The sequence below is a fragment of the Perna viridis genome, chromosome 13, assembly GCF_037379345.1.
Source record: "Perna viridis isolate PV_CMFRI_1.1 ecotype Kerala chromosome 13, ASM3737934v1, whole genome shotgun sequence".
Classification (NCBI taxonomy): domain Eukaryota; kingdom Metazoa; phylum Mollusca; class Bivalvia; order Mytilida; family Mytilidae; genus Perna; species Perna viridis.
The window spans coordinates 34,541,200-34,555,682 of record NC_142457.1 but is presented as its reverse complement, the minus strand read 5'-3'; the positions used below and the strand labels follow the sequence as shown (position 1 = coordinate 34,555,682).

Below are 14,483 nucleotides of genomic sequence, written 5' to 3'. Positions count from 1 at the left end.
GAGTTATTGAAAGATAAAAGACGATTCAAACGTCTTAACATGTTTCACTATATTCATTACCATCTGTGTTCACAATACTTCAGCGATCTTATGCCCCCACTTAATAACAAGATTTCGTCGTATAATTTAAGCAACAGTGCGGATTACACTATACCCCCACTTCAGATTAACTAGTACCGAAAGGTCATTTTTCTATTCCACAGTAGGAGACTGGAATCAGCTAAATTTAGAGACACGAAATGCAAGAAACATAAGAATTTTCAAAAGAATCATTAAAGGACTTCGAGAAAAAAACCCTGAGTTTCAATTTTGGCGAAAGGAAAGATAATACTATACATAATAGGCTTAGAAACATGCGCAGTTCGCTAAATACTTTATTTCATATAAATGTAGTGCCAACCCCATCTTGTAGTTGTGGACATCCATTCGAATATTCTATCCACTATTTTATGGAAGGCAATTTGTATAATGAACATAGAAATTCAATGCCGGCACGGTTAGACGGTTTTAACGTAAGATTTGAACTTCTTTTTGACGAAAGTCTTTCATGAAAACATAGATAATTTTGCTTGTGTTCATCATTTTATCAAACGAACTGAAAGGTTTGAATAAGTATACATGTATACATGAAATGACTATCTCTCACATTACCCCCACCCTGCCCTTTTTTGTCAGACCCCCACCCTTATTCCATTTCCTTGTTTAAGTTTCAAAATTGTCCTTTACATATGTTAACTTGACAAAAGTTGGTTAATAATGTTCTAGAACCCCCTTTTTTAGGAATACCCGACTGTTACCCATATTTCCAAAGTGTCTGGATCCGCCCTTGCATTATAATATACTTATTGCACTTCTAATACAGAACTAGAGATGTTCGAGGCCAACAGGACACTGTAAAACGGACTTTCAACTCGCAATTGTTTTAGTATAGTGATGATTATATAAAAACATTCTTTTACATGAATTGACCTCTTAGATTGAAACAAATGTTTATTCACTGTCACTCACACTTAAGGAGCTAGGGTAAAGGACAAAATTCTTACAAATCTTTATAACGTTTGTATTCAGCAATTTACATCAATCTCATGTAAGCATCAACATAGCCTGATTGGTTTCATTCTGTTTCAAATAAAAGAGAGATAGGCTTTGGTGAAATCGAATATGATTAGGAACGTTTGTGTTCAACATTTCACATCAACCTCATCGAAGCATCAAAGTAACTCTGATTTCATTCTATTTCAAAAGAAAGCTTATTAGGCTTTGGTGAAATTGAATATAATACAAACATATCACCGATTTCAAGAGTTATTTCCCTTACCCTAAGTCTACATTGTACCTCCTTAAATAACAGTGAGCAAAAAGACCGCAAGTAGTTACCCACCACAAAAAGAAAAAAATCAAACGGGGTGGATCCATCCCCAACCTCCCCCGTCGAATGGGAGACCATTCCATTGTGTCAAATGAAAATGGCAGCGATTGAAGTCTTTCATACATTAAACAGTGTATCAGAAAGCATGCGCGTAATGGGTTGTATACAGTATGTATATGCCAAACACAAATGCGTAGCTATTTATTTTGCACGGCATATTTGAACTCAGTGTACAATAACTTGGTGTAGTATTGTATAGTCTGTAAAACACTTAATTACTGTTCGCAGATCAAATGCACCACACATCTAAAAATCTTTCCAACCCAAACAACCAACTATAAAATGATATGAACTTCATTTAACCTTCACGCATTCTTTGGAGTACTTCGCTGTGTGGTATACGTGCATCTAGAGGCAATTTATGTTTTCATTTTTGTGTAAAATCCGCCATCTTTGGGAAAACCACCGGGTAGGGTGACGAACATTGCCATTGGGTGTTAAACGAGTGCGTTGGCATACGATTAAATAAATATGTAATATGGAATCTTGTTTTAATTACCGAATTGATGGATTTTGCATTTATTACTAAAGTTTTTACTGTAGCCCTAACATCGGTTATTTTTACCACTGGACAAGACTGTCCGGATCCCGTGTGCAGGGAGGAATGGGACCGTTACTCTTTCCCGAACCCTAAAAGAGAAAGTGGATTATGCGGGCGCAGCTGTAAGGATTCCTTTATATGTGACCCGTGTGAAATACTGAACGGTCAGGCAGGTAAAGTTGGAAGTTTTTGTAAAGCACATACAATTCCCTTTTGAAGAAAAAGGTTGTTCAAAGGGAAACCAGGTAAAATGGGGCTACTATTTATTTGCTTTTCGTTCAAATTTTGCAACAAAGGGGAGATTACTCCCCTCCCCCCCCCCAATCCGCCAGCGAAATTTTAGATATGACGTTAATTAAGCGACAATCTGTTATTGTTATTCTGGAGTTTTATTTACATTATCTGTTCACAATGCCTTTTTGTATCGCGCTAGAAGTCTAACAAATAGGCTTCTGGAACAGCGTTATGTTGTTACAAGATTGAAGTCATCACTACAGAAGTTTTATGGTCGTCATCATGAACTCGTGGATCGTTATGATGTATCCATCAGCACCATGAAAACTGATTTATTCAACGGGTCATAGTTTACCTTTCCTCGTTTGTCTACCCCAGACTTGACTTTTTATGAGCAACTCGGCTGGTGTTTCAAGAAAAGCAGAGGACGCTTACTATACGGGTGCACCTGGTCCATGCTCCCAGTTTTTAGTGGAGTCCGAGTTGCTCATTTACTTTTGTTACTTTGTATGTATGATTTTAGTAACTTTGTGTTCTTTGTTGTGTGTGTCTGTTTTCCATGTCTGGTCTCTGTCCCTGGATTACATTCTTTTGATTACCGCTATAACCTTTGTTCCTTGATTACTCTTATAGCATATTAACTAATATCAATTGTGTACACAGTTCATGACCGGTCAAGAAACAATATTGAAAAATTCCAATCGGAACTACTCGGTCATTTATATTACATGTACACAAAAGAAATAAAATAAATAAATAATCTTATGCAGGAAGGAGAATTTCTTCTTCACGAATTTGCCCTTTCGGTCATCGTCCCTTTTTCAAAGCCTTAACAAACGAAAGCAAAGTGTATAAATGCGATGCTCGGTTGTTGACTGTGTTTTACTCATATAAGAGTTGATTTCTTGGAGTACAGTAACTGTATTGGGTAAAATTTCAATTCCTCGATATATAGGGTGGTGGGGAATGAGGGAATGGGGGTCAGAGTAAGTCATATTTTGCTATGTGAAAACCCCAAATTGATTCGCATCAAAATCTAAAATATTAGGTACACAATGTTCATATGTATATTAATAAAATTTCTGTGAAAAATTCATTACATTCATTCAGCGGTGTAGGAGGAGTGATGAATAAGTGATGCCCCCCTCTATGAACCGAAAGGAAGGCAAGAAGGACATACAAACGTATCTCACATTATTGTTACTTTCACCGTAAATCTGGACCTCCGTTGCCATGGGAACCAACGTTACAAAATATACTGGTGCAAATTGGAGGCACTTTGAACACTTTACTCAATTTAGTCTTTTCTTCTTTGTTTTACAGCTGGTGAAATAGATGAAATGTTGTGGAATGTACCGGCTCACAAACCTCTTTGTGACGACACACTGGATAACTATGTTATAGCACTCGCTGTAATCAATAAAATGAAAATAGTGTCTGGGTGAGTATAAATTATGCAAACGTGGGTTACATTCTAAAAAACGAACAATTAACTCTCATACTTGGAACATTTTCAAAACTTTAATCCAATCTGATTCTAGAATTATAGTTGAACTTATTGAATTTTTTAACTCCACTCTTTGCACCAAAACCCTTTGAGATACTTAATACTGATATTCAGCCCCACTTTTTGTGCACCCAAGGTCATTTTAGTGTGTATCGGAAATAGCCCAAGGCATGTAATTCCGATTGAATACATACATCAGAGCATCTCATTTGTACGTGTATCTCCATTTAATTGTAATTGTCGGATGAATCTGTGAACTTTGCACTTTAAAACGTCGATCGACAAAAGCATGAAATATCTTGAGCGGCAAACCGTTGAATCGATACTCTGACGTTACCCAATGAAGTTCGACCTTACAACGAGCATTTCGTTAGAATTTCCGAATAACTCTTTTCCACGTTTAATATCATTTTAGAAATGAAAAGTTAAACGCCAAACAATTTGCAGACGCCCTAAGAAACAAGTGGGATTTTACAGGGTCATGTCATGCTGACGTTGTCATTTTCTTTTCGAAAGAGGATAGGCAGGTAAGAGGGCGATTAGAGAATATGTATTTCTATCAATTTTAGGCTATTAATGCAAAAGTATAATACTTTTAACCAAAGAAATAGAATGTTCATTATAGATATATGTCGAGTAAATAAAGATTCTATTCGCAATTGTTTCCCTGTAGATCGATTTTCCGCTTACTACATCGTCGTCAGTTATTCGTTAATTAATTCCGAAGACGTATGCCAATTTCTATAAGAATTAGACAGTGAGGAAAATTTTGCTGACAACTCACAATGTTATTTTTAAAACTATTTGTAACATGAGAACTTAAATATAGAAGTTAGGCTAGAATGATTGGAGCTAAATCAGGGGCAGTTAACTCTATCCTGATGAAATTTCTCCGATTACACTGCAAAAGAAAATAAGACTTAAAGCTGCTTAAGATGAATAGATATGAGATATATTTGTCAATTTGAGGTTATTCCGGAGAGGGATCTGGGGGTAGAAACAAAGAACCCGAACATCCTTATTTTTGGATTTTTAAAAAAAAAAAAATTTAAAGTTAAGTCAGAAGTGAGTAAATAATAGGTTTAAGAAGATAGACCTTGGGTAAGGGACATAACTCATGAAATCAGTGATATGTTTGCGTCATACTCAAATTCACCAAAGCCTCTCAAGCAGAATAAAATGAATCAAAGTTAATTAGATGCTTACATAAGATTGATGTAAAATTCTGAATACAAACGCTTCAATGACTTTTAAGAGTTTTGCCCCTTACCCTAGGTCTACCTCCTTAAACGATACAAAACAACATAGAAAACTAAATTTTTTGTTCAGTGTGTAATAACAGCACTATACATAGACATAGTTTATAATTAGAGCTGTTTAATCAACAGATTTATTCTTCGCCTGGTAAAGTAGCAAACAAAATATTGACTGCAGAATGTATACAAATAATTTACGAAGAAACCCGAGATAAATATCTAACAGAAAACCTGTTTGGCGAAGGTCTTAAATATATGATCAGAGAGTACAAGTAAGTCAATAAAATACACTGTAACCTGCCTTAACGAAACCCCGTTTTGTTACTAATATTGTGCGGTTTAGACAGGTGTTTGGTTTAGACATGTGTTCGGTTTAGACAAGTGTTTGGTTGAGACAGGTGTTCAGTTTACAAAGGTTCGAAATACATTTTAATTAATACAAAAGGGCATTAAAATCTGTCAGGTTTAGAAAGGCTTTCGGATTACTAAAGGTTTGGATTAGACAGGTTTCACTAACCTGTACATGTCACCTATACATGAACATGTACATGTACATATACTTCCACAGCCGAGAAACATTGTTTGCTATTTCGATTTGGCTTCCTGTTTTGACGTTTTTGTCAAGTCTTTGGAATCGATGTTTCTGAATTGTCATTTTTTTATGCTTCTTGATTTTTTGTTGATACATTTACATTGTATGTAAACCAATCGGAAATACTCGTCCAGTTCTTTTATATACACTATAAATTAACGTTTTAAGGCAGGAAGATAAATTTTTTCTTCCATTATTTGATGTAAACGAGGCCATCTGGACTATATTTTCCCCTATGCTTCACAGGCAAAATTATTTCACGTTATTTTCGCACGAATTTCACATAACTTTCACCCGGTCTGAGCAAATAAACTGTGTGACAGAGTTCACTTGAAATTCGGGTGAATCGAGTCTTCACGCGAAATTCACGTGAATTGTTCGCATGCAATTCATGTTAAGTGAATTTCACGTGAAGTTCACGTGACGTTCATGTGAAGTTTACATAAATTTTATGTGAAGCTCGATTAACATGAATTTCACGTGGAAAATATCTAACTGTGTACAAACGTATTTTCTGGAATTGAAAGTGAAAATTCAAAATACCGACACTTGAAGATACATTTATCCTCTGTTTTAAATACATGTATAAAAGGAACAAGTTTATATACATAGTACAAAAAAGTAGTTGTGTATTTAGAGAGCATTATCACGATTGATTGACTACCCGAATGCTTCAATTCGCAGGGAATATCAGTGTCCAATGTCAGTCAACGATCGATTTTGCACTCAACATTAATACATGTATGCAACTACCGATACATATTTACTGAGTGTATTCATTGAAGAAATTGAAGCGGAATGTTCGGACAATTTCAGATTCCAATGAAAATTCTGAAATTAAATTGCGTCGATCACATGTAATTTGTCTTAACAGAACAAGGCCCAGATCGGTCATCGGTTATCGACCAGTCATTAATCAGTCAAATTGTCGGTCATATGTGACTTGTTGTCATACATCAACACTCAATCTCTTCCGAACTGTACTTAAGGAGATATAACTAGGGTAAGGGGCATAACCTTGAAATTAATTATATGTTTGTTTCGAATTTAATTTCACCAAAGCCATACAAGCTTTCATTTGAAGCATAGTTAAATCGGTCCAAGTTACTTTGATGCTTACATGAGATTGATGTAAAATGCTGAAGACAAACATCCCAATGATTTGTAAGAGTTTTGTCCCTTACCCTAGATCTAACCCCTTGATAAGACCAGACGCCAGTAGTATGCACACAATAATGTCAAACATCTCATAACCTAACTCTTTCAAAATATACCTGTTTTCAGGAGAGTGTTCAAGACGGCCCAATGTAAGGAAGATCCTATACTGATGAAAGTTGTTTACGGACTTATTGGGGGAGTTGTTGCATTAATTGGTATTTGTTGCTGCGGCTGCTTGTGTTGCGGACTTAAAGTGGAACAGAAGACCAGATCGAGTGGACAAGGTGTTGGGTCGACAGCTGTGAGATCGAATACAACGGGGTTCCATGCAGTTTCACATTACGATAGTGGGGGTTGTGATGGGGGAGGGGGAAATGATGACGGAGGGGGAGGGGGTGGTGGGGATTTTTAATGCCGTCTTCAGGGAAGTGTCCTTATACATATTACAAGAGATTTGTGTAAACACCGTTAGCGTCCCTTTAGAAAAGTCATGTGTAGTTATGATGTCATCAAAAGACGTGATAAAAGCAGGGCTTGAAATTCAGCTGACCTCAGTTAAATGAAAATAGTCTCTTTATTAGCTTGACTTAGATGATACACATTAAAAAGTATTTTACACAAAAACATACTTGAATTTTAAGTCTAGGACAATATAAGAAAATTCTTTATTTGGATATTTTGAATGGATACGGGCCTTGCAGTGTGAATCCAAGGAAGGTCCGGGGATGGAATAAGCCCCACCCCCACCCTGTGTTAATTGTGTACAAAGTTTCGGCAAGAAATGGACAACTTTGACAGTAGTTTCTTAAGGTTATGAGATATAAATACGTGGAAAATGCAATAGGTTTTTTCTTCATATGCCACAACTTATACACATTTTGTCCGATTCTTAGATGGAGACGTACTTAAATACAACTATTTTCAAAATGCGACAGGTCCCAAAACAATTGTGGTCCACTGAGAACTAATATCAAGGACTATTTAGGTTCCTATTTTAACCTCTTAAGGATCTTTTTTAAGTAGTAGTCTTTGTAAGAATCATGCAAATCATGTAAAATGTGATACACCCCCAAAAAGGCTGCACATTTTTATTTTTGTCATTGAGTTGCTTTATGATGAAATTTATAATTATTCTTTCCAATCTGTCTTCTCTAACGAGATAATCCACATTGAAAATCCAACAGTTTCTCTTGTATTTTAGTGTCATTTACAGAGTTATTACCCTTATATTTGAATTTAACAGTTCAAACTATATAATTTATATCTCTTTTGAACATGGATTCTATGAAAATTCACATGATATATTATATATACTCATACGTTTTAAACAAAAGATAAAAAATAAAAATATGTCGGCCTTTCAACCATGTATCACATTTTCCATGACTTGTAGCTAAAATGCTACTTAAAATGTGGACAGTAATGTGGACAGTATTTACGCGTGTCATCAAAGTTGAAAGTAGGTCTAGTAGCCACTCGACACCGTCCGTCTGTCCGTCTTTCATGTTCAGGGGGTACCTACGTTGTGTAATCAGTTAAATACCAATATAATTCAGACTTAGACACTGTAGAATTATTATGTTCATATCAAAGATGTGCATCTCCTATAACTGAGAATTCAGGACAAAGCTGAATCACTTAATCACTGTGGATAGAACCTACGTTGTTTAATCTGTAATTCTAAAAGTATTAAAATATTATTATGAAATCATTGCACAGTGTTGATATAGATTTTTTAATTAATTTTCCGAAAACCTGTCTAAACGAGACAGTTTTTTAAACTTTCGTACCAATTTAAATGTATTTTGAGCCTATGTAAACCGAACACCTGTCTAAATCGAACAAATTTTTAAAGTCGAAAATGGGTTCGGTTGAGTCAGTTTTCACTTGTTATGAAAGAATTTCACAAGATGTTTAGCTTTGACGTGATCTGGTTTATTTATTGTTTAGATTTATCTTTCTTTCTTTGGTTGGGAACCAAGATTCTAGCGGAAATCAATATGTTTTTCTTTAAAATATGGATTGATTGATTCATTATTGGGGTTTAACGCCAGAGCAGCAATATTTCAGCTATATTCAGGCGACGAACATGAAATGGATGATTAAATGAACAACGTGAAATGATGATGATGAACGGGGCTTAACATATAGAAAGGACTATTATAGCTTTACATGTACATGTATGTACTTAAGTTATGGCGTATTTAGACCGAGAACAGGGTTGGACCAAGGATTTTATGTTAGGGACGTAGGCCGATCGATGCGAGACAGGAAACGTTTTTTGGATTGAACGATACTCGAAAGTCAAATTAAAAGGGAATTTCTCGTTCTACTGACCCTACCATAAATTTTCTTCGCCCGGGATACAAATGAAAATCATCCTTATGTAACCTACCAACAAAATGAAACACCCTGTAAATTTTAGAAGCACCGTTGTGTTTGTCTGCTGGGGATTCCAATTTCATTCGAGTTACCTCTTTTTCTGCACCCGAGTCGATTAGAGAGACTTCGAAATTATACCTGCTCTTACGGGAGGTAACTCTGCAAAAACAGGATAAAATATGGCTGCATCCCGAGCTCCGCAAGTAGGGAGTATCTTCTGAATGGCCAACATCAAGTATAGGCGTGAAATATGTTGATGTAACGTTTTGTAATATATTAATTACATTTAGTTTAAGTTTGATCTAACATAGGACAGAATAAGTACACGATACACACAAACATACCGGTAGTGAAGAAATACCATTTATCAAATAATACCGTTCCAGTAGGCTTTGGGAGGAATGAAATAAAAAGTTATTTGGTGACCTAACTTAGGTTGATATTTTGCATGATTCGTAAATTCAACACTACTGTATACTTGTACTTTTGCTTCGGAAAACACTATGTATACGGATTTAATTTCTACGATAAAAACCATCAATACGTTTGAATTGGTTCTCTTATAATTTTGTAGTTAGTCACCGTACAAAATTGCTTTTATTTTGTCTGTCATGTCACTGCAATGTATAGTTGATGAACATATATAGCATTTACTTCCGGAAGATACGGCTTGCAGTAGAACAAAATAATTCGGAAGCATAATGTATTGCGCACGTGCAATTAATACAAAAAGGTAAACACAATTATACCAATTATGACCTTGTCCTTTACTTCTTGGCATCATATGTTGTAACACATTGCTTTGTATTCATCTAGTTTCTTTTTGTATTTTGTGATTGTGTAAAGCAATTTTCAATGATATAATTGTATACATTTATACATGTATGTGATGTCTTACCACAAGAATTTGAGAGGCTCACTGAAGGAGTAATTTATTACAAATTGTCGATAATATATGTGTACGGTAGTTAGTTCTGTGTTGTTGTTGCTGTTATTTTTTTCATTGGTATTTCGGTATTTAACTACAGTGAAACCTGTTTAAAAGGAATAATAATACGAAACCTGTCTGAGCAAAGCATTTTTATTACTGTAAAAAAGGGGGTCGGTTTAGACAGATTTCACTGTATGTTTTGATGGTGCTAATCATTTCACGATCTTTAAAATTTCATCAAAATACTTTTTCGTTGGTACAATTTGCCACTTCCGGTCGCACTCACTGTATCATTTTTTTTTTTTATGAATTTGAAGTTAAGCTCTGAACAGTGTCTGATGTTCGAATTTAACTGTAGACAGACCTCACTAGAATAGATATAATCTTGATAAGCCGTGGTGACTTTACTGGACAAACCTCTCTAGAATACATGTAGATACAATCTTGCAAAGCCGTGGTGACTTTACTAGACAGACCTCTCTAAAATGGATATAATCTTGCTAAGCCGTGGTGGCTTTCCTAGACAGACCTCTCTAGAATACATGTAGATATAATCTTGCAAAGCCGTGGTGACTTTACTAGACAGACCTCTCTAGGATGGATATAATCTTGCTAAGCCTTGGTGACTTAACTAGGCAGACTTCTCTAGGATGGATATAATCTTTCTAAGCCGTGGTGACTTTACTAGACAGACCTCTCTAGAATGGATATAATCTTGCTTAGCCGTGATGACTTTACCAGACAGAACTCTCAGTGTGGATACCTGTCTAAAGAGAATCCCGATCAGTAATCGCAAAACCTGTCTAAATCAGGCATTTTTAAAGTCCCCTTATATTAACCTTGTAACCTTGGTATACCAAACACCTGTCTAAAACGGCCCAATAAAGTTAAATAGAGATTGGTTTAGACAGGTTTTATTCAACGGGTCATAGTTTTCCTTTCCTAGTTTGTCTACCCCGAAATTGATTTTTTATGAGCAACTCGGCGGGTGTTTCTAGAAAAGCAGAGGACGCTTACCCTACCGGTGCACCTGGTCCATGCTCCCAGTTTTTAGTGGAGTCCGAGTTGCTCATTTGCTTTTGTTACTTTGTATGTATGATTCTAGTTACTTTATGTTCTTTGTTGTGTATGTCTGTTTTCCATGTCTGGTCTTTGTCCTTGGATTACATACTTTTGATTACCGCTATAACCTTGGTTCCCTTGATTACTCTTAATGTACATATGTATTTGTAGGCTATCACAAAAGACATCTTCCTGATATTAAATGGCATGGTTCAACCTTTCCTGTGCTTTCGTGGATGTGAACTCGATGTGAAAAATTTACCTAGTTTATGCTCGACCGAATTCATATCTACCAAGCTGTTTTTGGTTTTTACGTATTAATTTGTAAAACTCTGAAGGGACGGAGTATGTGGCTTTGAAATAGAAAATATCCTCTTATCAGTAAAAAGTGAATTTTTAAATGATGGAAATAATTATCTTCGTGATTATAGGAGTTGTTGCTCTCGGCATGCTTTGTATGTTAGGTTATTGGTGTTGTGGAAAGAAAGGCATACAAAACAATAAATCGACTCGACGGAGTACATGGACGTCAGGAACTCGTATGAAACGAGGACCAGATGGGTGGAATTCAACATGGCATGGAGACGAATTTGATGATCATGGAAGTCATAGCTGCGCCACAGGAGGAGGAGGGTGCGGAGACTAATGAGTAGGGCTTTATCACATTGTCATGCTAAGGATATACATGTAGATAGTACCTCTACTTCACATTATCATGCCAAGGATATAGATAGTACTTCTACTTCACATTATCATTCTAAGGATATACATGTAGATAGTACCTCTACTTCACATTGTCATATCAAGGATATAGATAGTACTTCTACTTCACATTATCATTCTAAGGATATACATGTAGATAGTACCTCTACTTCACATTGTCATATCAAGGATATAGATAGTACCTCTACTTTGCATTGTCATACTAAGGATATACATGTAGATGGTACCTCTAATACTAAAGGAAGAAACCGATTTCTTTGAGCCGCAACTCCACTGAAACAATACAAGGTCCAATATATTTGTGATACAGGATATAAATAAAGTGTTTACCCAGGCACAGATTCAAGGACTGGTATGCGGGGCGCACGCCCGCTCTTAAATCTGTAAGAAAAAAAATACCACAAGTTTCACTCCATAATATTGTTTGTCTTGCTTTGCACGGCATTTTATCCAATTAACGCACCCACCCCCACCCCCACCCCCCGCCCCCACCTAACTCAAATCCTGGATCCGACCCAGGTGTTCTTTCTAAATTTGTCTTTGAAACAATCTTCGTTCTATGGAAAACGCGATTTTTTTGGGGAAATATACCAATTCGGACACCGTCATTGGTCCGTGATTTATAATACGCCTTCGCGCATGCTCAATTGACGTACTGTTAGGATCATATGTACATGCCTTACACCTGTATTGTACGTTCATTATTTTGCTTAATTAAACCACATTCACCATTTTACTGAAGTGCAAAACTGTCCAGACATGGAAAGGCGTAGAACATGTCGAAATAAACGTTCCCATATCTACAGGTATGAGCATCTGCGCCCGCTGCCCGGACCCTTTTTTATGTGTAAACTGGCATGACTGGTAAACTCCTACCCATTGTTTTGAGCAATTTAAGAATTTTTTTATGTGTAATAAAAATACCTGCACCTGAAGTCCGGGGTTAAACGTTCCCCCATTTTTATGTGTTAAAACACCTGCATCCAATGACAAGGTCCAAATCTGGACCCTTAAACCACACCAAGAAGGCTCCTTAATTCTAGCGTGCACCTAAGCGGAATTCTTGATAACATACTAATCAAGGTTACTCTGTTTCTGCCCACTGATCATGAAGTAAAAACTTGGGCGAAGCCTCAGGATAACCAGCTTATAGCACCAGGGTTGCAGGTAGAGACTGCTAATCTTGAATTAATCGATCACTGCAAAAATACGTCATTGACGCAACGCATACCCGGAGCAGTTAGATTGTTTATTGCAAGTGTATTTTAATGGAGTTTGTTTTGTTTTTCCTCAACGGACTATATCAATTTTTAAAGTCTTCACTTTGCGTTTGTCGTTGTCGTCGTCGTCGTCGTAAAACATCAGCTCCTCCCATACCCCTGGATCAAATTAAAGCTAGGATCAACAAAACAGCTTCTTAGTCCCAGATTAAACCATTTGTTTCCAGGAAAGGTCATTGGCATGATGATATAAAACTTTGCTTAGGGACGCACTATTTATTTTGATCCTGACTTTGGAGAAAAGATAATTTGGGTTAAAAAATAAATTATGTGAATAAAAGAAGAAGAAAATAATACACTTACACTTACATGTACATGCGTTAGAAAAGTACACATTTTTCCACGCAAAAAACAAACAATCAAAAAGAAAACCAAGTCCCCTTGAAAAATTAATGGTCAACTCCTTTGTTGCTTTGTATGTATAATTTTAGTTATTTTATGTTCTTTGTTGTGTATGTCTGTTTTCCCTGTCTGGTCTTTGTCCCTGGAATACATTCTTTTGATTACTGCTCTTTCTAAATCTTTTCTTTGTTTCATTTTTTATAATGTCGCAAAATTTTAATGAGTTATGTATTTAGAAAACTGGCTACTCAATGTATATATCATTATTGTATTTATGTTGTGTATTTGTTAAGATTTTACTTGTGTCATAGAGGGCCTCAGTGGAAGTTAGAGTTGTCCTTATATGGGTTATCCTCTTTAAATAAAGAAAATAACTTTGTATAATAGGAAAATAAATATATTGACTTGAAATATAAAAAAGAACAATATACGAATGAGGCTTACACATGGTGTAAAACGCGAGGCTGACCAGGTGCTTTTTCCGATTCGTGCCGAATTCGCATATTTTTTTTTTATTAATTCATATACAATTATAATTTCTTTATAGTGCAATCCTTACCATTTTTAATCAAGTTTTATAAGTTTAATAAAGGAAGAATCTGTTATATCCCGGAAATAAAGTTTTTTAAGCAGATTTTATTTCATTATAATTGAATCATAATCATATTCGTTCCCACTACCTAATTAGATATGATTACATCATATTATTCTACAAGTAGCGAGTAATCTTGTCGAACGTGTAATGCTTTCAAATAACATGCAATGTATTTGAACGCATGATACTACAGTATCATGTCGCAAATCTTGTTTTATCCAATAATTGTGCATATAAAATTGACATTATATTAACTTAATGATTATTTCTCTATAAATTAATGCTTTATTTTGGTATTAATACATACTGATTTTAATTCTTAAGAGCAGTGGTACGTTGAAAAACTTGTCTATACCGTACCTTGAATATTCCCAAAACCTGTGTACAGCGTACCCTGAATAACCTGAGACATATTTGAACTATACACTTTTTATGGACATTTACATCAACT

The 14,483-nt window shown here is 35.7% G+C and overlaps 1 protein-coding gene and 1 long non-coding RNA gene across 2 annotated transcripts; both read left to right on the top strand.

Annotated features, from left to right (window-relative positions):
• Window positions 1-1,121: 1,121 nt before the first annotated feature.
• Window positions 1,122-3,649, top strand: LOC148600588 (uncharacterized). The gene is made up of 2 exons (XM_088558236.1): window positions 1,122-2,143; window positions 3,528-3,649. The coding sequence occupies exons 1-2, from the start codon at window positions 1,936-1,938 to the stop codon at window positions 3,647-3,649; spliced, it is 330 nt and encodes a 109-aa protein (XP_088414362.1). The 5' UTR covers window positions 1,122-1,935.
• Window positions 3,650-4,098: 449 nt separating this feature from the next.
• LOC148600587 (uncharacterized) lies at window positions 4,099-12,279 on the top strand. Its single transcript, XR_015918021.1, has 4 exons — window positions 4,099-4,238; window positions 5,100-5,239; window positions 6,844-7,001; window positions 11,264-12,279. It is a non-coding gene; the product is annotated as an uncharacterized LOC148600587 (long non-coding RNA).
• Window positions 12,280-14,483: the final 2,204 nt, after the last annotated feature.

Excerpts from the sequence above, each read along its gene's own strand:
- LOC148600588 (XM_088558236.1), top strand. The coding sequence starts at position 1,936 with ATGGATTTTGCATTTATTACTAAAGTTTTTACTGTAGCCCTAACATCG. Across the intron at positions 2,144-3,527 it reads AATACTGAACGGTCAGGCAG|CTGGTGAAATAGATGAAATG; the intron begins GTAAAGTTGGAA and ends TTTGTTTTACAG.